The sequence below is a fragment of the Nycticebus coucang genome, chromosome 21 (assembly GCF_027406575.1).
Source record: "Nycticebus coucang isolate mNycCou1 chromosome 21, mNycCou1.pri, whole genome shotgun sequence".
Taxonomy (NCBI): Eukaryota; Metazoa; Chordata; class Mammalia; order Primates; family Lorisidae; genus Nycticebus; species Nycticebus coucang.
The window spans coordinates 42397392-42422461 of NC_069800.1; the positions used below are offsets into that span (position 1 = coordinate 42397392).

General features: G+C 48.9%; 2 protein-coding genes across 6 annotated transcripts; one reads left to right on the forward strand and one right to left on the reverse strand.

The window, feature by feature from the left end:
* Positions 1-2043: 2043 nt before the first annotated feature.
* LOC128573518 (uncharacterized) lies at positions 2044-3607 on the reverse strand. The gene is made up of 5 exons (XM_053573754.1): positions 3283-3607; positions 2887-3065; positions 2622-2746; positions 2452-2503; positions 2044-2062 (listed from the first exon to the last, which is right to left on the reverse strand). The coding sequence occupies exons 1-5, from the start codon at positions 3589-3591 to the stop codon at positions 2044-2046; spliced, it is 684 nt and encodes a 227-aa protein (XP_053429729.1). The 5' UTR covers positions 3592-3607.
* Positions 3608-9088: 5481 nt separating this feature from the next.
* ERGIC3 (ERGIC and golgi 3) lies at positions 9089-25034 on the forward strand. 5 transcript variants are annotated; one of them, XM_053574979.1, is made up of 14 exons: positions 9089-9247; positions 9384-9454; positions 9574-9661; positions 9878-9997; positions 14355-14448; positions 16243-16408; positions 16544-16601; positions 21851-21865; positions 22513-22544; positions 23252-23348; positions 23425-23489; positions 24361-24497; positions 24575-24630; positions 24783-25034. In XM_053574979.1, exons 1-14 carry the CDS (start codon positions 9160-9162, stop codon positions 24884-24886), a joined length of 1191 nt encoding a protein of 396 aa, XP_053430954.1. In that variant the 5' UTR covers positions 9089-9159; the 3' UTR covers positions 24887-25034. The 5 variants fall into 5 exon arrangements, with proteins under 5 accessions (XP_053430954.1, XP_053430955.1, XP_053430956.1 ...); XM_053574981.1 differs by having other exon boundaries at positions 9107-9247; positions 24807-25034; XM_053574980.1 differs by lacking the exon at positions 21851-21865.
* The last annotated feature ends 36 nt before the right edge of the window (positions 25035-25070 follow it).

Consider the following 25070-nt stretch of genomic DNA (forward strand, 5'->3'; position numbering starts at 1 on the left):
TAGAGTGCTGTGGCGTCATAGCTCACAGCAATCTCAAACTCTTAGGGTTAAGCGATTCTCCTGCCTCAGCCTCTCAAGTAGCTGGGATTACAACCACCCACCACAACACCCGGCTGTTTTTTTTTTTGTTGTTGTTGTTGTTGCAGTTGTCATTGTAGTTTCAGCTGGCCCGGGCCAGGTTTAAACCTACCAGCCTTGGTGTATGTGGCCAGCACCCTACCAACTGAGCTACGGATGCCACTGCCCATATATTATTTTAATAGAAATGATCTTAAATACAGAGCAAAGGTCAAAAGAAAAACAGGAAGTCCCCAGAAGCCAAAATTGAAAAGAGAACAGCCCAGAAATTCAAGAGGGTTAGTTTGTTTGTTTGTTGAGGCAGAGTCTCATTATGTTGCCCTTGGTAGAGTGCTGTGGCATCACAGCTCATAACAACCTCAAACTTCCAGGTTCAAGTGATCCTTTTGCCTCAGCCTCCCAAGTACGGGGGACTACAGGTGCCTACCACTATGCCCAGCTATTTTTAGAGACCTGGTCTTGCTCTTGCTCAGGCTGATCTAGAAGTCCTGAGTTCAAGCAATGCACCGGCCTCGGCCTCCCAAAGTGCTAGGATTACAGGCATGAGCCACCATGCCCAGCCAGAGAAATTCAGGAGTTTTAATGCCCATATGGGCAGAGAGCCTTGAACTCAGCAAAGGCAGAGAATTATAAACAAGGTCCCTAAAAAAACTGGGAACTTCAAAATGGCAAACCATCAGGTGAAAACCTTGGCTAGAAAAGAAACCTACCCCACAACATGGATGAAACAAGGAGGCTTATCTGAGTGGGAAAAGAACCTCCCCCAGCAATTCAGTCTGGGTTTGCACTTTGCATGGAGTAAGGTCTAAATTACACCTCCCCCTGTTCCAGGGTATCAGGTGGAAAATAAATATTGCTCCTGGGATCTAGAAGTCAAGCCTGGCCCTTCTTTTTTTTTTTTTTTTGGAGATGTCCCACTTTATCGCCCATGGTAGAGTGCTGTGGCGCAACCTCCAGCTCTTGGGCTTAAGCGATCCTCTTGCCTCAGCCGCCCAAGTAGCTGGGACTACAGGCCCTGCCACAGCGCCTGTCTATTTTGTTGTTGTTGTTGCAATTTGGCCGGGGCCACCCTCGGTATATGGGGCCGGTGCCCTACTCACTGAGCCACAGGCGCCGCCCAAACCTGGCCCTTCTTTCCCAGATAAGGTGCTTACAGGTAAGAGAATCAGGTGGGATTTTATTCAGTACCAGACTGATCTCTATACATTTGCTCTTGCCCACTACCCCTGAGCCTTCACAGTCACACTGCTGCCACTGCTGCTGCTGCTGTAATCACAGCACTCCCCTGCACTCAGGCCCAAAGGACTAGGACTTGGATGGACTCAGCTAGGCATCACGTATCACATGAGCCCGCCCACGCACTCCAGCTGATGAACAACTTCCACTTCTGCAGGGACAGTATCTCCTTGCAGCCATGGGCCTGATTTTTATCCTCCCAGTAATAGAACCGCTTTCCTTGCTGTTCTGGTCTAAATCCGAAGGGAACACGACCTGGTGCAAGAGAAAGGAATATGTGTGTCAGCAAGCAGATTCCTGCCCTTACCCTCATCTCCCCTCATTCAGCATCTAGTGTGACAGGCTGCCTCTGGGAGCTGGGAGGAGAGTGGAGCTCACCTCCTCCAGGGAACACGGACTCTGGACACAGTGAGGTAAGCACTCTCAGAGAGGCATCCAGAGGCCCCTAAAAGAGCACCAACGAGCTGTTCCTTTTTTTAACTTCATTTTTTTTTTTAGCTGTTCCTTATTGTGTTGGAGGGAGAGGATTCCCCAGGGCACAAGAGAAGGACAGAAGTAAAAAAGTGTGTGAGGCAAGCTGGATGCAGTGGCGAGCACCCACAGTCCCAGCTGCTCGGGAGACTGAGGCAGGAGGAGCGCTTGAGCCCACCAGCTCCTGCCTGGGCACAGGTATGCAAGATAAAGAGCAGAGACATGAGCCAGCGATGGATCCTGACCCTGGGCATCCAGTCAGTTGCCCCAGTTGTACCTGGGGAAGAAGCAGGAGAGGGCTGACCAGGGGTCCTCCGTACGGTAGTCCACAGCCACATCCTGTTCCTTCCTGTCCCCTCACCTCACCTCTGGGGTATTTTTGTTTGTTTTGTTTTTTGGAGACAGAGTCTCACCCTGTCACCCAGGCTAGAGTGCTGTGGCGTCACAGCTCACAACAACCTCAAACTCTTGGGCTCAAGCGATCCTCTTGCCTCAGCCTCCTGAGTAGCTGGAACTACAGGCACCTGCCACAACACCCAGCTAGTTTTAGAGATGGGGTCTCGCCCTTGCTCAGGCTGGTCTCAAACTTCTGACCTCAGGCAATGCACCCACCGTGGCCTCCCAGAGTGCTAGGATCACAGGCGTGAGTCACCAGGCCTGGCTCACCTTGCCTTTGGTGTCTTCTCCTCCACTAGGGAACTGGGCCATCTTCTGAAATCTAAGAGAGAATTGGAGATGGGGAGTTTCAGCAGGGAAAACCCTGCGGGGCCCCCAGTAATCTCTCAGAGGGTTCCCCCAGAGTGCCTGCTGTCGCCTGCGGTGGTCTCCCCTCACACCCACACTGAGAATGCCCGAGGATGACTCCATCACCTCGTCACTCAGAGCCTCTTGAGTCCATGCCAGGTCAGGAAGCTGCAGCAGCCACAGCAGCTGCCTCCAGGAACCTTGATTGCTGGCATTCCTGGGACAGATAAAGCATCCTGTGGTTTAGTTCCCCATGTCTCTCTCAGAGCAGGGTTCATCCTGGGAAGGACAGCAGAAACTAGAGGAACTTTGGGGTGCGCCTGGCCTTCCCACTCCCTCCCTCTCCTCAGCACCCACCTGAAGACAATGGGGTGCTGGTCTATTTTGTCACCAAGACTGGAGCCCTGCAGGGTCAGTGAGCTCCCCAACACTGCACAAGTCCCACAGTAGAAATCAAAATGGCTTGCTGAGGGTATCCGAATCACCCTAAACACTTTCTTCCACACTTTCCCAACCTCGCTCCCTGAGTTCATGCCCTGGGAACAGCAGGAGAGAGGAGATTGGGAGCTGAGCCCAGGGGAAGGAGCGTAGCCCAGGGGAAGGAGCGTAGCCCCGGGAGGGTGATTGTCCCATCCAGAGGTCAGGGGATGCCGTGAAGAGGGAGATGCAGTAAGCCTGGGCCCAGGGCAGGGGTTTGGGCCAGAGAGTGGGAGATGGGTGAGGATGGGATTGGGCCCAAGGCTGACCACTGACCAACCACCAGAGTACAGTGTCAGAGGCCATAGACTCTTTTGTCCTCGTCAGGTACCCCATGGTCTTCTTGTAGCATATGTCAAACCAGTTGCATTCTCCAGATGTGTGGTGGCAGGAGGAGCAGTTGAGGGTCTCAGAAGGGCAGCCACACTTTCTGAATTTGAACCAAGGGCAGGTGGAACTCCATGGTACCAAGCACTTCTGTTTTTCCTGGGGTGCTGATTCAGTTGTCAGATCCAGGCAGGGGGCCATAAGCCATAAGATGAGCACCCAAAAGACCCACAGGACTAAAATCTGCGAGCACTTCATGTGGGGCCCAGGCCAAGACTCTTGTCGCAAGCAGCAGCCCAGCTTCTCTGCCTGGAAGGATGAGGGGCTGAGGCCGAAAGCTGCACCAGTATCCTCTGTGCTGTTCACTTCTATGTCTCCCCCAACCCTCCACCTCACCCCTCCTTCCAGCCCCTCATCTCGTGCCTCCCGATCCATTTGCTCACCTCCAAAGAGGACTGTGTGGGGGAAAGAAGACACCAAAACAGAGAGGTAACATGCGGCCAGTCCTGCAGGAGGGAGGACCAGCTCCCAGTGGGGTCCTTGGTGCCACCCCAGTTACATCGCACATCTCATCACAAAGTACACATTGTGACCTCCCTCCTCCAGCCTGCCTGGAAAAGCCACAGCTGTGTCCTTTCTATGACATCCAAATTACCTGCACTAAATGTGAGGTCCATAATGATGGGGACCAACATTGTCTCTTTCACCTCTGTATCCCTAAGACTTAAAATCACTTAATAAATGTTTATGGAATAAATGAACAGGGGTTGAGAGGGAACTTTAAAACATGCTTTGTGTATGGCTTCTGCTGTCCAGCTGTGTGACTTCAGCTTAGTCCTCCCTTCTGCCCTCTAGACCTTTCTCCAACAGCCTACTGCACTTCTGCTTAGATTCTCAGAGACATCTCATCTGTACAAACCTGAGACCAAACTCATGATGTTCCCCATAAACCTACCCTTCCTGAGGGTGGCGCCTGTGGCTCAATGGGTAGGGCACTGGCCACATATACTGAGGGTGGTGGGTTCAAACCCGACCCCAGCCAAACTGCAACAAAAAAATAGCTGGGGGTTGTGGCGGGCGCCTGTAGTCCCAGTTGCTTGGGAGGCTGAGGCAAGAGAATCGCCTAAGCCCAGGAGTTTGAGGTTGCTGTGAGCTGTGTGATGCCCTCTACCGAGGGCCATAAAGTAAGACTCTGTCTCTACAAAAAAAAAAAAAACTATGCTTTGGGCAGTGCCTGTGGCTCAAAGGAGTAGGGCCCCAGCTCCATATGCTGGAAGTGGTGGGTTCAAACCCAGCCCTGGCCCCCAAAACTGCAAAAACAAACAAACAAAACAAAAACCTACCCTTCCCGAGACTTCTCTATCTCAAAAAATGATCCCACACTTCACTCAGTTATTGAAGCCAGAACCTGTGTATTACTGATTCCCCCTTTTCCTATGACAACCAAATCCATCTTTAATCCATTTCTATCTCTAAGCCACCTTCTTTTCTTTATCTCCACTGCCACAACCTTAATTCAATCCTAGATTTGGGAAAATACTAAAAAAAATAAAATGAAAAACTTTTGAGTTGTTTTTAAGATTTCAGGGGGGGAAGAACCAATTTCATATTTTTATTTTTTTATTTTTTATTTATTTTATTTGTTTATTTATTTTTTTGAGACAGAATCTCACTCTGTCACCCTGGGTAGAGTGCTGTAGTCTCATAGCTCACAGCAAGCTCAAACTCCAGGGCTCAAGTGATCCTCTTGCCTCAGCCTCCTTAGTAGCTAGGACTATAGGTATGTGCCACAGCACCCTGCTGTTTTTCTATTTTGTATTTTATTTATTCATTTTGCAGTTTTGGCAGGGGCCGGGCTTGAATCCGCCACCCCCGGTACATGGGGCCACCCTACCCACTGAACCACAGGTGCCTCCTCCTGCTGTTTTTTTGGACTGGTCTCACTTTTGCTCAGGCTGGTCTAGGATTCCTGAACTCAAGCAATCCATCTGCCTCGGCCTCCCAGAGTGCTCATTACAGGCGTGAGCCACCGCACCTGGCCTAATTTAATATTTTTTAAAAATCAAAACATATTCTTCAGTGGGATGAGAACACTAAAATTGTTCATCTTAACTAGTGGAAAACTGTAACAGTGAATAAAGTCTGTAGGCCAGTTAACGACATCATTTTCAAATTTCTGGTGTTAGTAATGTACCGTAGGTTCTATAAGGTAAGATGCTACCACCGAGGAAAAACAGTAATGGATGCCCGGGACTTCTCTGTACTATTTTTGCAATTTCTTTGGTGCTTAGACTTATTTCAAAACGGAAAAGTTTTAAAAATCATCTAGGAAAAGATGCATAGTAAGCTTTATTGCTGATTCATTTGCATCAACTGGTATAATCTTTCTATTGTTGCAGAACACTCATAAAATTTAGCATTTGACCATTTTAAAATGTACAGTTCAGTGATATTTAGTACGTTCACAATGTTGTGCACCTGTATCACTATCTGTCTCAAAAAGTGCCATCACCCCTAGCATACAATAGTGAATACTATATTGAATAAACTAGACAGAGAAATATGATGACATTTATTTACTCACTATCCATTTTTTCCAGATGGTAACCTTTCTCTGGTTTTTTGTGTTCTGCTGTTTAGTTGTAGATACATGTTCCCTTATTCTCTTAGACTATATTCATGCTTCCTGAATAGGAGAACTCAGGCCTTTCATCAATTCTCAGCCATTTCTTTTTTTCCTTTCTTTTTTTTTTGCAGTTTTTGGCTGGGGCTGGGTTTGAACCTGCCACCTCCGGCATATGGGGCCAACGCCCTACTCCTTTGAGCCACAGGCGCTGCCCCCATTTCTTTCAAATATTGCCTCTCCCTCATTCTTACTATTTGTTCCTACTAGAACACCTATCAAGCAAATATTGAATTTATTCTTCCTACCCTTCAGGCATCTGAATCTCTCCTTCTTGACTATGATTTTATTTCTCTATACTTTGTTCTGGATAATTTTTTTAGCTCCATCTTTCAGTTCAATATTTCTCTCTGTTTTTGCTTTTTGTTTTGAGACAGAGTCCCACTCTGTTGCCCAGGCTAGAGTGCCATGGCATCAGCCTAGCTCACAAAAACTTCAGACTCCTGGGTTCCAGCAATCCTCCTGCCTCAGCCTCTGAGTAGCTGGGACTACAGGCACCCGCCATCATGCCTGGCTAACTATTTCACTTTTAGTAGAGATGGGTTCTTGCTGTTGCTCAGGCAGCTCTCAAACTCATGAGCTCAAGTGATCCTCTGGTCTCAGCCTCCCAGAATGCTACAATTACAGGTGTGAGCCACCACCAGGCTGGTCAAGATCCCATCTTTTTACCAAAGTCTCAAAGTATCATCTCTTCTCCCTTCATTGACATTAATATTTATTTCTTTATTTAATTATTTACTTTGAGACGGAGTCTATGTTGCCCTGTGTGCCATGGCATCACAACTCACAGCAACCTCAAACACTTGGGCCTAAGTGATTCTCTTGCCTCAGCTTCCCAAGTAGCTGGGACTATAGGTGCCTGCCACAACGCCCTTCTATTTTTGTTGTTGTAGTTGTCATTGCTGTTTGGCAGGCCCAGGCTGGGTTCGAACCCTCCAGCTCTGGTGTCTGTGGCTGGCGCCCTAGCCGCTGAGCTACAGGCGCCAAGCCAGCATTAATATTTAATACCCAAAGAAGACCTATCTCTATTTTGACAGTGATCATAAGGCAAGTACCTTATGGTCATGGAGGAGTTCAGGCTACATTGGTTGAAAAATACTTTGTGAAATAATTTCCTTCCTTCTGTTTGATTCCAATTTACAGACAGTCTCAAGCTGTTGCCCTCAGTAGAGTGCTGTAGTGTCACAGCTCACAGCAACCTCAAACTCTTAGGCTTAAGTGATTCTCTTGCCTCAGCCTCCCAAGCAGCTGGGACCACAGGCACCCACCCACAACACCCGGCTATTTTTTGTTGCAGTTGTCATTGTTGGTTAGCTGCCGGGGCCAGGCTCAAACCTACCCCCTTCCGTGTATGTGGCTGGGCACTGTAACCACTGTGCTAAGGGCGCCGAGCCAGATTCTGCATTTCTAACAATGCTCCCAGATGAGGCCAAAGTTTCTGGTCCAAAGATCACACTTAAGGAAGCAAGGCTTTAGACTTAATTACACCAGCAGATATCTGATAGAATTCTTGGTCCTTGCAGGAATCTGAAACCAAAGTAAAAGAAGACGATCCCAAGAGTCTTCTGCCAACTACTTAACTCAGGGAGCACCAGAAAACTTTAGCTTCAGTGAAAAATTCTCCTCCAATTCCCCACAAAAGTATAGAATGGATTCTTCCAAATATTCTTCTGTGATCATATAAATACATATATATTTGCCCATACAGCAATTTTGAATCCAAATTCAAAAATGGAATCATACAATGCACATTACATCTTCTTTTTCGTCTTAAAATTAAAAAACATTTTTTTGAGACAAGAGTCTTATTCCGTTGCCCTAGGTAGAGTGCTGTGGCGTTATAGCTCATAGCAACCTCAAACTCTTGGGCTCAAGTGATCCTCCTGCCTCAGCCTCCTGAGGAACTTGGACTACAAGCTCCGGCCACAATGCCCAGTTAGTTTTTCAATTTTTTAGTAGAAATGAAGTCTCACTCTTGCTCAGGCTGGTCTCCAACTCCTAAGCTCAAGCAGTCCACCCCTCAGCCTCCTAGAGTGCTAGGATGACAGGCGTGAGCCACTGCACCAGGACAAAAATAAATTCTTAATCTACCTCATTCTTTTGAAAAGCTACATAATATTCCATAGAATCAATGTACCATCACTTATTCAACTTATCAATGAGCATTTAGGTTGGTTCTAGTTTTTTGCCATAGAAAAATCTCATGCATGTATCTTTATGATCTGTGATGCTTTTTAAAAAATTAAATAAATCTTTGAATGGAAGGGACAGATTCAAGATAGTGCTTTTATTTCCTAAACTGGGATTCCTAAATCAAAGCCTGTGAGCCTTTTATATTTTAGTCATAACCCCCCAGAGACAAATGGCTACTATGCGAAATGTCAGGACAAGCTCCATCACACTTGAGTCTAGGCCAGCGGCAGTGAAGTTATGTCTATGAGGAGCCCAGGGCCTCGAAAGCAATTTCAGGTAATGCAGAAAGCAGCACTCAAGAGAAACGCTGGGACGCTGTTTGAGTAAAATCAAGAAGAACCCTGGTTCCCAGAAGAACTGGGTTGGAATCAGGTCCTACTATTAATTGATCCTGCCCAAGTTACTTCTCTAGGCCACAGTTTGCTCTTCTTCAGATTAAAGTTACACTTTCTTTCAAGGGTGGAGATTCTTACACGTTCAGTGCATCAGAAACATCTCCTAGAGTTTCTGATTTAATAGGTGAGAACCAATTATTTGCATTTCTAACCAGTTCTCAGTTGATAATGATGATGCTGGTGCGAGGACACTTTGAAAATCACTGTTCTGAGATGTTCCAAGACTGAAATATTTGGCGCAGTTCCTGGCACAAGACAAGCGAACAATGCTATTAATTTCCAAGCTATAGAGACGTCCTCTCTGCACCATGGTTCATATAGGACCCACCCCCGACCGCGGAGCCCGCGGAGAACTGTTGCCCAGATTCACCTGTCCCGACAAAGGACTCAGACAACATCGGTGGGCGGAGCCGCCAATTGGAAAACGCAGTGAGGGGTGGGGCCAGGCGTACGCTTTGCTGCGCCGGCGTGAGGAGCGAGAGGGGCGTGGCTCCGGGCCGGAAGCAGGAGGCTACAGGGGCGGGCCGGCTGGCTTCCCCTTTCCGGCCGGTCCCCATGGAGGCGCTGGGGAAGCTGAAGCAGTTCGATGCCTACCCCAAGACTCTGGAGGACTTCCGGGTCAAGACCTGCGGGGGCGCCACCGGTAGGCTGTAGTGGGGCCGAGGTCGCGGGGAGGGGGTGTCCTAGAGTTTGGCCCTGGCACTTGGACTCTGACTGGCCTGCTGGACCCTGAGAAAGCCGAATAGGGGCCATTCTGACCCTTGCTCCCTATCCTGCAGTGACCATTATTAGTGGCCTTCTCATGCTGCTACTGTTCCTGTCCGAGCTGCAGTATTACCTCACCACGGAGGTAAGGGGCGGGGCCTAGTGCGTGGGCGGGGCTGGACATTCTTGGGGTAGGACCTTTAGGGGTGGGAGTGAGGAAGGAGAGGCATAGGGTTAAATCTCACTGAGGTAGCACTGCTCCAGGTGCATCCTGAGCTCTACGTGGACAAGTCGCGGGGAGATAAACTGAAGATCAACATCGATGTACTTTTCCCGCACATGCCTTGTGCCTGTGAGTACCTCACCATGGGTGGAAATTGGGAGTCCGGGGTTCTTATGTGGGCTTCCAGATTCATCCCTCCAGCCTTAGGTTCTGGATAGGACCCCAGAACAACTTCTTTCCCTTAATCCCATTCTGGTCCAAGACAAGCTCAGCATCCCATAACAACAAAACCCAGATCCCTTTGCCCCTTGGGTCTCAGTACCTTTTCTGACTTCCTTCTTTCAGATTTGAGCATTGATGCCATGGATGTGGCTGGGGAACAGCAGCTGGATGTGGAGCACAACCTGTTCAAGCAACGATTAGATAAAGATGGCATCCCTGTGAGCTCAGAGGCTGAGCGGCATGGTAACTATGGGAGGGGACTGTTTCTTATATCCCACAGCTGGACTTGCCTGAGGTATACCTTCTGGCCAGTGGCAATGGCAGGCTCAGTGACATATTAAACAACTAAAGAAGTTAAGTGGCTTGTCCAGTTAGTAAAAGTCAGAGTGGGCTGAAATCTACTGGCCTCTGTATACATATATTGAGGAGGGTATGCTACCTGCTGTCATTCTCAAAGATCCTTAATCCTTGCCTATTGTAGTTTGAGTAACAGAAGTTTGAGGATGGCCTTACATGTTGTTGCCCTGGTAGATCTCCCATAGATGGACCCAGCTTCTCTGAGTGTTTGCTTCCCCAGCCCGTTATCTAAATTCAGCAATTAATGTGCTCCCCTTTTGGAATGCAGATGGCTCAAGGTTAAGAGTTTGGTTCACAAGTTAGATTGCCCAGGTTCAAATCTAGTGTTGTCTTTTGCAGTCTGTGAGCTATCAAGTAGTGATAAACAGTAGTCCCTACCACAGTGGAATTATAAATCAAACAAAGTAATATGTGCAAAATGCCTGGTAGAGTGGGTACTCAACTTTTTTTTTTTCCAGTAGTAAGATAGGATTTTATTAGAAAGGAATACAGGAGAAGTAAAAAGGCACCAGAGCTTCTGTCAAAGGGGAAGACCCAAGTCGGAAGTGTCCCCTGGGTCCTTTGTCTAGGGACTTTTTTTTTGAGACAAGTTCTGGCTCTGTTCTCCAAGTACCTCCAACTCTGTACCTCCAATTCCTGGGCCCAAACAATCCTCCTACCTCTGTCTCCCAAGTAACTGGGACTACAGGTGTGCACCATCTGTGCACATTTTTTCTGTTTTTAGTAGAGGTGCGGGTCTCACTTTTACTCAGGCTGGTCTTGAACTCCTGAGCTCCAGGGATCCTCCTGCCTCTGCTTCCCCGTGTGCTAGAATTACAGGCATGACACACCATACCTGGCCAGAGTGGTTACTCACTTTTAGCTTCCTTTCCTTTCTCTTGTTGGCCTCCAGTTCCTTTATTAGCTCAGTTTCCCACTATAGCAGAAGTGTCTTCAAAGCTGAGATTTTTCACACCTTAGGGATTGCTGGTGGTGAGCTTTATCCCATTCATTTATTCTGCAGATGTATGTTAAACAACAGCAGAACCAATATAATTTGTTATTGGGTTGGATGCAGAGTGTAAGAGCAGAGTCAAGGTTGATTCTAATGTCTATAGCCTGAGCAAATGAGTGACTTGAGATTAAGATAACCAGAGGAAGAGAAGGGATTTTTTTGGTGGGAGGAGTGAGCAGATATTAGATACCCACTCTGTGTAATAAATTACTCCAATAGTTAGTTGCTTAATACAACAAATGTTTGTTTTTTGTTTTTGCTTTGTTTTCAGTTTCCCTGGGTCAGGAATTTATTGTTTTTGTTTATTTGTTTTTGTTTTGTTTGTTTTGTTTTGTTTGTTTTTTTGGTGGTTTTTGGCCGGGACTGGGTTTGAACCCACCACCTCTGGCATATGGGACCGGGGCCCTACTCCTTGAGCCATAGGCGCCGCCCTCTGGGTCAGGAATTTTTTTTTTTTTTTTTGTAGAGACAGAGTCTCACTTTATGGCCCTCGGTAGAGTGCTGTGGCATCACACAGCTCACAGCAACCTCCAGCTCCTGGGCTTAAGGGATTCTCTTGCCTCAGCCTCCCGAGTAGCTGGGACTACAGGCGCCCGCCACAACACCCGGCTGTTTTTTTGTTGCAGTTCAGCCGGGGCCGGGTTTGAACCCGCCACCCTCGGTATATGGGGCCGGCGTCTTACCGACTGAGCCACAGGCGCCACCAAAATTGTACCCCACTCCAGGGTTGTTACCATCTGGATTTTTTTGTGTTTTTTTTTGCAGTTTTTTGGCCGGGGCTGGGTTTGAACCCACCACCTCCAGCATATGGGGCCAGTGCCCTACTCCTTTGAGCCATAGGCACCGCCCTCTGGGTTAGGAATTTAAAAGTGACTTAAGTCATTCTGAGTTAGTTTATCTTATGGGATTGTAGGCAAGCCATTTCCTGGGGCTGTAGTCATCTGAAGGCTTGATAAAAGAGAGCTAACTCATGGCTCTTGGCAGGATGCCTCAGTGCCTTTCCACATGGACCTCTCTGTAAGGCTGCTTGAGTGTCCTCACAGCATAGGAGGACACTCAACTTAGAACTTGCAAGTGGTCTAAGAGAGAACAAGGTAAAAATCACAACTTTTTAAATGACCTGGCCTGAGAAATTGCATATCATCACTTCCACAATACACTAGTGGTTACACAGGTCAGCCTTATTTATTGTGGGAGGAACTACATAGGATGTGAGTACTAGGAAGATGCAGATCATTGGAGACATCTTGGAGGCTGGCTCCCACTAGGTAAGATCAGGATTTGGGGCAGGAGGGACCTCAGGTTTAAGGCATGTTAAATTGGGGATGCCTGTTTTATACTCTGAGATGATAAAGAGGTGATTAGATGTACTGGTATGGAATTTAAAGGAGTCAAGCTGGAAAATTTAGAAGTTATCAGCATACAGATGGTAGTTAAAGCCATTGGACTAAGTGAGGAAACCTAGGGAGTGGATGTAGGTAGAGGAGAGGTCTAGAAACTATACCATGGGCTTGTCTAATACTGAAAAGCCAGGAAATGAGGATCTAGGAAGGAAGATTGAGAGAGATTAGATGCCCAAGAGGTATCCCAAAAGCCAAGTGGAGAAAGAGTTTCCAGGAGAGAGTGAGCAGCTGTGTCAGATGCTACAATAAGTTTGAGGCATGAGAATTGAATATTGCAATGGGCAAAGTGGAGATCACTAGAGATTTTGAAAATAACAGTTTTGATACTGTTAGGGAGGAAAGGCTGATCAAAGAGCAGAAAAAGAAGTAGAGACATCAAAAAAAAAAAAGTGGAGACATCAAGTCAGATGACTTACAGAGAAATGCTGTGGGGGCTGGAGGAGAATGTGGGTAAGATGTTGGGTTTGGTGGTGAGAGCAAGGGAAGTTCTGTTCCTTCTCTTTTCTTCATGGAAATTGAAAGCGAGGACATTAGCTAAAACTGAGGAAAGAGAAAGGAGTTTGGAAGCCCAGGGAGAAAGGAGAAGGTCTAAATTAGTCATCAGAGAATGGAAGAATGAACTACTTAGGGAAATGAAGCAGAATGCTAGGCAGTTGTAAGAGAGGTACAGGCAAGAAGTAGGCACAGGGAATCAAATGTCGCTAGGTTTTGAGTTTTGCTAGGTTTTTACAATGGAGGAAGAGAGAAACAGTGAATTGTAGCTGTGGACAGAAGAATCATTACAATGGACCATGGAATTTAAGGAGAGAAGTGAGGACATGAAGGGATCATAGTGTCAGTAGTGTCTAAGAATTGCTACTAGAGACACTAGAGATATCCGACTGCCAGAGATAGCGAACTGGGAAAATAAAGGTAAGAGTCAGAAACCTGAAGTTGGCTGGGCATGGTAGCTCATACCTGTAATCCCAGCACTTGGGAGGCCAAGGTGGGTGGATTGCCTGCGTTCACAGGTTCGAGACCAGCCTGAACCAGAACAAGACCTCATCTCTAAAAATAGCCAGGCGTTGTGGCAGGCGCCTGTAGTCCCAGCTACTTGGGAGGCTGAGGCAAGGGGGTTGCTTAAGCCCAGGAGTTTGAGGTTGCTGTGAGCTATGATGCCATGGCACTCTACCAAGGGTGACAAAATGAGACTCTGTCTCAAAAAAAAAAAAAACAAAACAAAACCCAGAAAGTCGAATTTGAAATTTGGAAGGTTTATAGTTATTGGTAATGACAGGGTCTAGATATGAGCAATGGAAGAGGGTGTCTGACGTGGGAGAAGAAAATAAAAAGATTATTAGAGGACAGGAGGTCCAAGGTATTAAATATTGAAATCACCAATTATGACAGAGTAAGTAAAGAGAGGCAGGGAATCAGTGCAAAGGAAGAATTAAGGGCATGTGCTTTTGAATCAGAGCTGAGATTTGCCATTTACTGGGTTGCATTGCATTGCACAAAGTCTCTGCTGATCTATGAGCCTCAGCATCTTAATAAAGTGGGGGTAATAACCTCCATCTTCATAGAGTCATTGTGGGGAAGAAATGAGACAATGCATATAAAGTACAGAGGCCTGTACCCAGCTAACATTTTGGATTTACTGTTATTTTCTTACTATTATTAAAAGATTTAATATATGCATAGAGTGCTTAGTGTCTGACTCATAGCATGCACTGTATAAATATTACCTGTTTTTATAACTTATTCCCAAACCACTGACCAAAGAAAGGGCTCATGCGGGGGCTGGAGCCACAGATTTCTCTGTGTATGTCCCAGCTAATGCCTCTGTGTCTGCCCCCTTCCCCCCTAGAGCTTGGGAAAGTTGAAGTGACAGTGTTTAACCCTGACTCCCTGGACCCTGATCGCTGTGAGAGCTGCTATGGTGCTGAGTCAGAAGACAGCAAGTGAGCGGGACCCTGGGGGTAGGGGGAGTAGGGCTCCCATCAGGTGCCATCTATCAGCCCTACCCTTGGTCAACTGTGGCAGGTGGGGAGGTTGGACCAGGAATCTAGATGGGGTGGGGTGTTTGCCTCAGTCCACTGATTCTGGTGCAAGTGACTGAGGCTTTGTGACGAGGCCCTGCCTGTGAGCTGCACACCTGGGGTCAAGGCTGAAGTGTCTTTGCCGCTCAGTGGCATGTATCTAGTGTACCTAGATACATGGTTCTGAGGTAGTCTTTGGAGTCTAACTGCCTGGGTTCCACTTGTGTCCTTGGGCCAAGCCACATAACCCCTCCATGTGAATAGGGATAATACTAACACCTTAAGTCACGTTAGTCTCATGTAAAGCACTGAGGTGGAAAACCCAGCCCAGGTTAATATACCCTCAATATATGATAACTACTATTGGGAAACCAGGTCCTGACCCAGGCTAATTCAGCAGGTCTGGGGTGGGACCTGGGAATATGTTTGTTTGTTTTTTTGAGACAGTTTCACTGTGTCATCCTCTGTAGAGTGCTGTGGCGTCACAGCTCATAGCAACCTCAAACTCTCAGGCTTAAGCAAACCTCTTGCCTCAATCTCCCAAGTAGCTGGGACTACAGGCTCCCCCCACAATGCCCAACTTTTTTTTTTTTTTTTGTAGTTGTTGTTTAGCAGGCTCCAGGCCAGGTTCAAACCCGCCAGCCCTGGTGTATGTGTCTGGCACCCTAACCACTGAGCTACAGGTGCAGAGCTGAAATGTGTGTTTTTATTTTCTTTAATTTTCTATTTATTTATTCTTTGCAGTTTTTGGCCAGGGCCGGGTTTGAACCCGCTACCTTCGGTATATGGGGCTGCACCCTACTTCTTGAGCCACAGGTGCCACCTGGAATATGTGTTTTTAAAAAATGTTTTTTCTTTTTTAAAATTTTTTTTGTGATAAAATATATGTGACATAAAATTTACCATTATAACCATTTTTTTTTTTTTTTTTTGTAGATACAGAGTTTTACTTTATTGCCCTCAGTAGAGTGCTGTGGCGTCACGCGGCTTACAGCAACCTCCAACTCCTGGGCTTAGGCAATTCTTCTGCCTCAGCCTCCCGAGTAGCTGGGACTACAGGCGCCCGCCACAACGCCCGGCCATTTTTTTGTTGCAGTTTGGCTGGGGCTGGGTTTGAACCCGCCACCCTCAGTATATGGGGCCGGCACCCTGAGCCACAGGCGCCGCCCCATTATAACCATTTTTAAGTGTAAATATAATCACAGTGTTGTATAATCATCACCACTTTCTGTTCTACACCTTCACCAGCATATACAGAATGGGAATATGTTTGATTGATTTTTTGAGACAGAGTCTTACTATGTTGCCCTTGGTAGAGTGCCATAGCGTCACGACTCAACAGCAACCTCAAACTCTTGGGTTTAAGCAATTCTCTTGCCTCAGCCTCCTAAGTAGCTAGGACTACAGGCTTCCGCCACAATGTCCAGCTATTTTTTTATTGTAGTTGTCATCGTTATTTAGCAGGGCTGGGCCGGGTTTGAACTTGCCTGCCTCGGTGTATGTGGCTAGCACCATATCCAACCTTGCTACGGGTGCCGAGCCAGAGAATATGTACTTTTAATAGTCCTGCTGAGGAAATACACGTGGAAAACGTGGTGGTCGGGGTGAGGCTAACAGAGGTTTCAGTATCAGGCAGAACTGCTTGGGCTTTATTTCCCAAGATGCAAGCACTGGTCTCTTGCTTCTTGGCACTCTTACCTGGCACCTCTCCCACAGGTGCTGTAATACCTGTGAAGATGTGCGGGAGGCATATCGCCGTCGAGGCTGGGCCTTCAAAAACCCAGATACCATTGAGCAGTGCCGGCGGGAGGGCTTCAGCCAGAAGATGCAGGAGCAGAAAAATGAAGGCTGCCAGGTGTATGGCTTCCTGGAAGTCAACAAGGTACCAGGAGGGAGGGAGGCAGGTAGGGCCAGCTGGGCTGGGTGAGCCCCACTGTGAACCAGGGGCCCACTCATGCCCTCAGGAGATAGGGGGAAGGCCTGCCAGCTGGAGAATGAGAGGGAATATCCCCTACAGGTGGCTGGAAACTTCCACTTTGCCCCTGGGAAGAGCTTCCAGCAGTCCCATGTGCACGGTGAGTGATCCTACATCATCTGGGGAGATGTAGACACTGGATACTTTCTTGGGGAGTTTGAGTGCCCCTCACCTGCCTGATGTTCTTTTGTCTTTGATCCAGAGCAGGCTTTCAGGGCAGCAACAATTAAGAGCACAGGCTGAGAAGCCAGGCTGCCATGTTCAGACTTCACTGACTGTGTGACTTTGAGAAAATCTCATAATCTTTTTGAGCTTCTGTTGAGCTTCTGTTTTCTACTTTATAAAATGGTGATGATTGGGTGGCGCCTGTGGCTCAAGGAGTAGGGCGCCAGTCCCACATGCCGGAGGTGGCGGGTTCAAACCCAGCCCCGGCCAAAAAAAAAAAAAAAAACACACAAAAAAAAAAAATGGTGATGATAGTACTTACTTCACAGGGTGTTTGTACAGGTTAAAGATTATAGCACAGGCTGGGTGCAGTGGCCCATGCCTGCAATCCTAGCTCTTTGATTGGTTGAGATCAGGAATTTGTGATCAGCCCAGGCAACAGCAAGATTCCATATCTACAAAAAGTAAAAAATTAGCCAGGTGTGGTACATCCCTGTAGCTATTTTGGAGGCCAAGGCAAGAGTATATCTTGGCCCAGGAGTTTGAGGTTGTAGTGAGCTATGATGATGCCACTGTACTGTAGCCCAGGTAACAGAACCAGACCTTGCCTCAAAAAACAAAAACGAACAATAACAACAAAGAATATAGCCAAGAGCCTGGCTTGTGGTAGGCACTTTGCCTGTAATACTAGCACTCTGGGAGGCTGAGGCGGGTAGATTGCTTGAGCTTAGCAGTTTCAGACCACCCTGAGCAAGAGCAAAACCCCGTCTCTACTAAAAACAGAAAAACTAACTGGGTGTTGTGGCAGAGCCTATAGTCCCAGCTACTAAGGAGGCTGAGGCAGGAGGATTGCTTGAGGCTAGGAGTTTGAGGGTACAGTGAACTATAATGCCAGGGCACTTTACCCAGGGCAATAGAGTGAGACTCTGTCTCTAAATAAATAAACGGGACCAGGTGCAGTGGCTCATGCCTATAATCCCAGCACTCTGGGAGCCCAAGGCAGGTGGATTGTCTGAGCTCACAGGTTCAAGACCGGCCTTTATAAAATAGACAGATTCTGTGGTGGGCACCTATAGTCCCAGCTAGTCGGAAGGCTGAGGCAAGAGAATCGCTTAAGCTCAAGAGTTAAGAGGTTGCATTCTACCCAGGGTGACAAAGTGAGACTGTTTCCAAAATAAATAGTAACTCCCAATGTCAGGTGACCTGCGTGTTGAGGCTTTGGGGGAAGCACAGCATGTTGAAACAGATTGTACCACTCCTGAGCTATGTCCTATTTGTGAAATATTGAATCTGACTCGGTTTCTTTTTCTGGAAAATGAGTACCTACCCCACAGGTTTGTTAGGATGAATAAATGAGATTCTCACTGATTTATTCATTCATGCATTCACCTCTATATTGAGTCGTCACCTACTGTGTGCCAGTTGCTAGGCTAGGTGCTAAGGATATAGCAGGAATCTAAGCCTCTTTGCATTTACTGCCCTAAATGCAAAGGATCAGAACATTCTAGTAAGTAAAGAAAACAAAATAAATATGTAAAATACACATGATCCACCATTTATAGTGGTTCTGCTTAAATGGATTTTTGACTTTACAGGTTTTTTGAGGGTATTAAATGCATCTTTGACTTACGATGTTTTCTACTTTGGGTTCATAACCCTGGTAGGTCAAGGAGCAGTTGTATGTGGTATATTAGATGTTAATAAGTCATATAGACCAAAACAGGCAGAATAAAGATAATGGAGGTGAGCGTCTAGGGTGGAACAGTATGTGTTCCCTATTTTAGATGGCCTGGCTGGGTTTGAACCCACCAGCCTGGATGTATGTGGCTGGCGCCGTAACCACCAAGCCTATGTTTCCTATTTGAAATTGGGTGGATAGCCAGGCGTTGTGGCGGGCGCCTGCAGTCCCAGCTACTCGGGAGGCTGAGGCAAGAGAATCGCTTAAGCCCAGGAGTTGGAGGTTGCTGTGAGCTGTGTGAGGCCACGGCACTCTACCGAGGGCCATAAAGTGAGACTCTGTCTCTACAAAAAAAAAAATTAAAGAAATTGGGTGGTTAGGGAAAGACTCTCTGATGGGGTGATACTTGAGCAAAAACCTGAAGAAAGTAGGGAGCCAGCCATGTGGTTGCGTGGGGGTGGGGGAAGCATTGCAAGCAGTGAGGGAAGTAAATGCAAATTCTTAAGGCAACAAGGTGCCTGGCAAGTTCAAGGTACAGTTAGAAGCAGAGTGAGCATAGGACCATGGTTAGAAGTAAAGTGAGAATGGGCAGTGCCTGTGGTTCAGTGAGTAGGGCGCCGACTCCATATACTGAAGGTGGTGGGTTCGAACCCGACCCTGGCCAAACTGCAACAAAAAATAGCCAGGTGTTGTGGCATGTGCCTGTAGTCCCAACTACTCGAGAGGCTGAGACAAGAGGATCGCTTGAGCCCAAGAGTTAAGAGGTTGCTGTGAGCTATGACGCCACAGCACTCTACTGGGGGCAAAAAAGTGAGACTCTGGAGTGGTGCCTGTGGCTCAGTGAGTAGGGCACCGGCCCCATATACCAAGGGTGGTGGGTTCGAACCCGGCCCCAGCCAAACTGCAACAAAATAATAGCTGGGTGTTGTGGTGGGTGCCTGTACTCCCAGCTACTTGAGAGGCTGAGGCAAGAGCTGGAGGTTGCTGGGAGCTGTGACGCTACAGCACTCTACTGCAAGTGACAAAGTGAGACTCTTATCTCTAAAAAATAAAAAAAGTGAGACTCTGTTTCAAAAGAGGAAAAACATACCAGATGCTTGTGGACCTCCGGCAGGAATTGACCATTCTTGGCCTTGTTGAAGCTTTCTGGAGGGCATACTAGGGAGCATGGTAGAATGGGAGGAGGTGGAGCAGGTGAGTAAAGACCGCAGGGCTGTGGGTTTACCAAGAGGGAGGAGAACACGGACTGTAGCTTATGGCAAGTGTTGAGTCAAAGAGAGGCTTCTCTAAGGTGGACGATGGGACAGAATGTTAATGTGCTGTTGGAAATTATTGGCAAAAGAGAGCAAAAGGATGCTGCAGAGATGAGAGGGACAATTACTGAAGCGGAGTCCTTGAGAAAGGGAAAGAAGATAGTCTAGTGCTTCCGATGAGTGGAAGGCCAAACTTAGCAACAGGAGGGAAGGCATACCGTAGGTGCAGGTGGGCTAGTAGCTGGACTGTGGGAGCAGGTGGGCGGCCTCTTCTAAGTCCTTCTTTTACTCCATGATTCAGGAAGCAAGGTCATCAGCTGAGAAAGAGGAGGGAAGAAGTTGTTGGCAATTTGAGAAAGAGGAAAAGATGTAACTGGTCATTTTGGGATGGGAGAGCACATGGAACGGGAGAACAGGCCAGGCAACACCAGGGCCCCTCGGAGTGGGTGCCTGTGAATAGGAAGTGAGACCACTCAGCGTGGTTGTCTGATTTTTCCCAGCTGTGTAAGGGGGTGGCTTAAAGTAGAAAGGGTGTTAGAATCACCTGGGGCTGTGCTGCCAGGCGCCTGCAGGGGTGAGCAATCAGAGGGATATGTAAAGTGAGCCTGATACTGGACCATAAGTACAGGCTGGTAAAGGAGGAAAGATAGGGTGTTGAGATCGGGGGTGGAAGCCAGAAGGGGGCCGCAGGTCCTGGGTGTAATTGCAAATACTGGATTTGGGGCACCTGAGGGAATGAACTAGAGAAAATTAGCCCATGGTTGGAGCTTAGATACTTGAATTTCGGAGGCAGTTCAGTCACTAGGATGTGACCAAGACAGCGAGCGGCTTGGGGAGGTAGAGCACAGAATAGTGGTAAACCATCTGCGTGGATGCGGAAACCACAGCACTAGGAACTGTGGTGAGGGGCGGTGTAGGAGAGGCTCAGGCAGCTGAGAAGTGGCATGGGAGGACCATCCTGGGGGTTCTGTGTGGATCTCTAGGTGATTGAAACAAGCCGTGGCATGAGTTTCAAAGCTGGGGGTTTTAGGGCAGAGAACGAACAGTGATCTGGAAGTGACAGGAGCAAGAAGAGGGTGGGTGTGGAAAGAAGGGACACAGTGCCTTGAAGGAATAGCCAGGCTGTGGCCAAAACAAGAGAGTGAAGGGGATGTCAGAGTTTGGAGCCGGGGTTTATGAGACCGAGCAACAGAGGGCCCAGTGGAGGGGCCTGGAAGGGTAGAAGTCAGGACCACATGGTGATAGAGCCCAGTGGATGGAGACGGTCTGGTTCCTGAGCCACTCGGAGTGATGGAAGTAAGCAGGATTAATGCATCCCACAGAGAGTGCCCCACTGGTCTTCCAGGCATTCTGTAGGGGTGAGGCAGGTGGGTGGGTCTGGAGCAGAGCTCTGGAGTCCCCTCTTCCTCTGAAGGCAGTCAGGATAAGGGTGTCTTTCTGGGAGTGTAGGAAGGTGACAAGTTTCAAGCTGTTGGCACAAGGCCTTGCAGGCACTCAGCAGGATACAGAGTGGGCATCCTCTCTGCTTCCCTGCCTGGGGCTGTGGATCCCTGGGCTGAGGATGCCCTGACTTAGAAGGATGTTCAAACACAAACTTCAGTTGCCTGAGGCCAGAGATTTGGTCGAATTGAGGCTGGGAAAGAAAGTTTCTGACATCCTGTTGACTTAGGGCAGCAGTTCTCAACCTGTGGGTCGCAACCCCCTGCATATCAGATATTTACATTACAATGCATAACAATAGCAAAATTATAGTTATGAAGTAGCAACGAAAATAATTTTATGTTTGGGGGTCACCACAACATGAACTGTATTAAAGGGTCACGGCATTAGAAAGGTTGAGAACCACTGACTTAGGGGGTAGGGGTTTAATCTCATATTGTAAAGTCTACCAAGTATTGTCCCATCGTAGATCTGGTCCTCTGGATAGACATTTGCAGAGAACACAGGGCCAGAAAGGGCAAGTGATTTGGCCAGTGTCACACAGCTAGGAAAGTGGCTCTTGGGGCTCTAGGTCTTTTGTTCTTCTAGGTCACCATTCTTCTGACCCCAAACTCTGTTTCATTCTTCTCTGCCCAGGGAAGGGCTCTCTCAGGGGAACCAGGAGGAGGCTTGTTGGCTGGGGCCAGACCCTGTTGCTGAGGCGGAAATGTTCCAATCCTCCTCCTGACACAGGCCTTGCTCCCTAGTTCTCATTGTGAAGCTCTGAATCTGTGTTCTCTCCCTCCCTTTTCTCCTTCCCTCCCCATGCTGCAGTACACGCTGTGGAGAGTAAGTGGCCCTGCCCCCAGGGAGGCCGAGCCCCTACTTCTGGGGCAGCCTTCCTTCCCAGGATGGGGGGAGGTCGGAGGGGGCTGGGATTGGCACCTTCTCTGGCCTGCTGAGTATAAAAAGCATTGGAATGTATTTCAAGGTACATTTCCTTATAGCAAAAGGGATTGGGGTTAGAGGGCAGGAAGAACTTGTTCTGGAACAGTTGGTACAGGGTGCCTGGGGGCTGTCCTTTGGTAAATTTTGAGGGTAGGGGCAGGAGAGAGCCTGGGTAGCATTCTGTTTAATCTTCAGGTCATACTTTGGGGCTAAGTGTTGTGGTGTCAGCCCTAGTTAACGAGACTCCAGTCATGGGTTTGTTTCCTGAGGTGTAGGCAGGGCGTGGTGGGAAAGAAGGCCTGGAGTTCTGATGTCTGTCAGGGAGGGAGTGGGGTCTGTGTTCTTATGACCTTTGATGAGGGCATGGGCTGTCATACAGGCCCAGGTCAGGCCTTTATAACTGTCCTTAAGCAGGACCAGGCTGGAGAGCAAAGAGCCAGGCAGGCCATACTCCAGAGGGAGGAGGGACGGGCCTGGGCCAGGACTCTGAGGGGCCAGGGGCTGGTGCCATCCCCCTGATGGTACCTTCTCCCTTCTCTCCTACCTAGTCCATGACCTGCAGAGCTTCGGCCTTGACAATGTACGTACCAGGTGGAGCCCCTGGGGGCAGGTTGGGTGGGAGACTTGGTTGTTGCTTCATTTCTCTGTAGGGACATCCCTGGGGGGGAGCACATGTGGAAGGGTGTGCCATGTTCTGACAGGATCCTGCCTGAAGGTTGAGTGACAGGGACATTTAAACAGATCTGAGCAGACGGGCAGGGATGGGGCAGGACAGGAGCCTCCTAGACAGACACCCCAGGGTGAGTTCAGGAGAGAATGTGGCATTTCTGAGGAACTTCAGGGCAGGGGTGGGTGGGTGAGGCTGGAGAGGTCAGAAGGGACCAGACCACATAAGACTCAGAGGCTACGTTGAGGAGCCTGGTCTTTCCTAAGAACTGTGGGGAAGCTGGGGCCTACTTTAAGCAGGGTCATGGCATAATCACACTTGCATGTTTAGTGGCTGAGTGTGATGTGCACTGGAACAGGAAGGAGTGCCTCTGGGCAGTCTGGGCCCTCCAGCTTAGACCTCCATGGCTTGAGACCTGCAGGCTATTCGGAAAAGCAGTGCCTAGGAGGGAAATGGGGTTTCTGTCTCTGGCAGGCTCTCCCCTTAGAGCCATAGCTTTTCCCAGATGAGACCCTCCTCTCGCCCCTGCTCCTCAGAGACCCAGGCAGCCCATCTGCTGCTATAACGCAGAGCGGGGGTAGCGGGGGGCCGTGGGGCTCAGGCGCTGGTGTTGCTCGCAGATCAACATGACCCACTACATCCAGCACTTGTCATTCGGGGAGGACTACCCAGGCATCGTGAACCCCCTGGACCACACTAATGTCACCGCACCCCAAGGTACCAGCCCAGAAGGTAGCCCCTGACCATCAAACGTCCACGTGGCACCCATGCCAGTGCTCTCTTCCTCCTGCAGCCTCCATGATGTTCCAGTACTTTGTGAAGGTGGTGCCCACGGTGTACATGAAGGTGGATGGGGAGGTGAGTCTGAGGGAGCTCAGGTATCAGAGTCTCCGCTTGGCACCAAGCCCTCAAGTTCCTTCATTTAGTTCCTTCAACCCAGGAAGTGAAGTGCTGCTCTCATCCCCATATGATGGATGAAAAACTGAGGCTCAGAGCGGGTAGGTGACTTGCCCTCACAGGCAGAGTTCAGGCCCAAGGCTGCCAGTTTTCAAAACACTTCTCTTTTCTGCTGTCCACACTGCCTCCATCCCTTCCCCTGGGGCCTGTTGCATCTGCCTCACTGTCCCCCATGGACTGCACTGGGTGGGGCTTAGCCAGGCCAAGCCTTCCTGAGCCCCTGCTCCCATCTCTTCTGTGACCAGAGAGCAGTAGAGGTGAGGGACTGGGACAGAAGTCAGTCCTGGACTTGATACCACACTGAGGGGTTGCCTTGGACCCCTAGTGAGAGCATCTCCTAGACACAGCTAGGGACAGTAAACTGATAAGAGCTGGTGACCAAGCCGGGCGTTGTGGTGGGCGCCTGTAGTCCCAGCTGCTCGGGAGGCTGAGGCAGGAGAATCGCTTAGGCCCAGGAGTTGGAGGTTGCTGTGAGCCCTGTCATGCCACAGCACTCTACCCAGGGCCATAAAGTGAGACTCTGTCTCTAAAAAAAAAATAAAATAAAAAAAAAAAGAGCTGGTGACCAGAGGGCAAGTCGGGGTGGCAAGGCTGGGAGTGGGATTCTGGGTCGTCCCCAGGCCTTGCAGGATTAGCTACCAACATGGTGCCTCCTATGTCCCTGCACCCTGAAGGCACAACAGCACATGGGGCAGGCACCAGGGTGGAGGCTGAAGGGGACAGGAGCTAGGTCACAGACCTGGCCCTGGCCCAGGCTCTCCTCCCACCCCAGGTGCTGAGGACAAATCAGTTCTCTGTGACCAGACATGAGAAGGTCGCCAATGGGCTGTTGGGCGATCAGGGGCTTCCCGGAGTCTTCGTCCTCTATGAGCTCTCGCCCATGATGGTGAAGCTGACCGAGAAGCACAGGTGAGGGTGGGGGGCAGTGGCCAGGCCTGGCGTGTGGGAGTGGGGAGCTCGCTGAGCCCATCTGCCTCCCCTGCCAGGTCCTTCACCCACTTCCTGACAGGCGTGTGTGCCATTATTGGGGGCATGTTCACAGGTAAGGCCCAGGGTATCTGTGGAGGTGGAAGCACACTGGGGAAGTAAAACCAGGGTACCACAGGTTTGGCTGGGAAGAAGGGGCACCTGGAGGGCCAGTGGAGATGCTAGACTGGGTGACTTAAGGTCCAGTTAAGGCCCCCACTGGGCCAGTGCCAGCCCTTGTCTCTCTCCCAGTGGCTGGACTCATCGATTCACTCATCTACCACTCAGCACGAGCCATCCAGAAGAAAATTGATCTGGGGAAGACAACGTAGTTGTCCTCCTCCCTCACCCCCATCCCCACCCCCCCAGTCATTCCCTCTTTCTCCTGTTTCTCTTCGGCCTGTAGTTCTATTCCCAAACTCCCACCCCTGCCTCAGAGTGAGCCCAGTCCCAGGGGATAATCTATTGATTGTGATAATACTGCTGGTCTCTGTGTGATTTTTGGGCTGGCTGGTG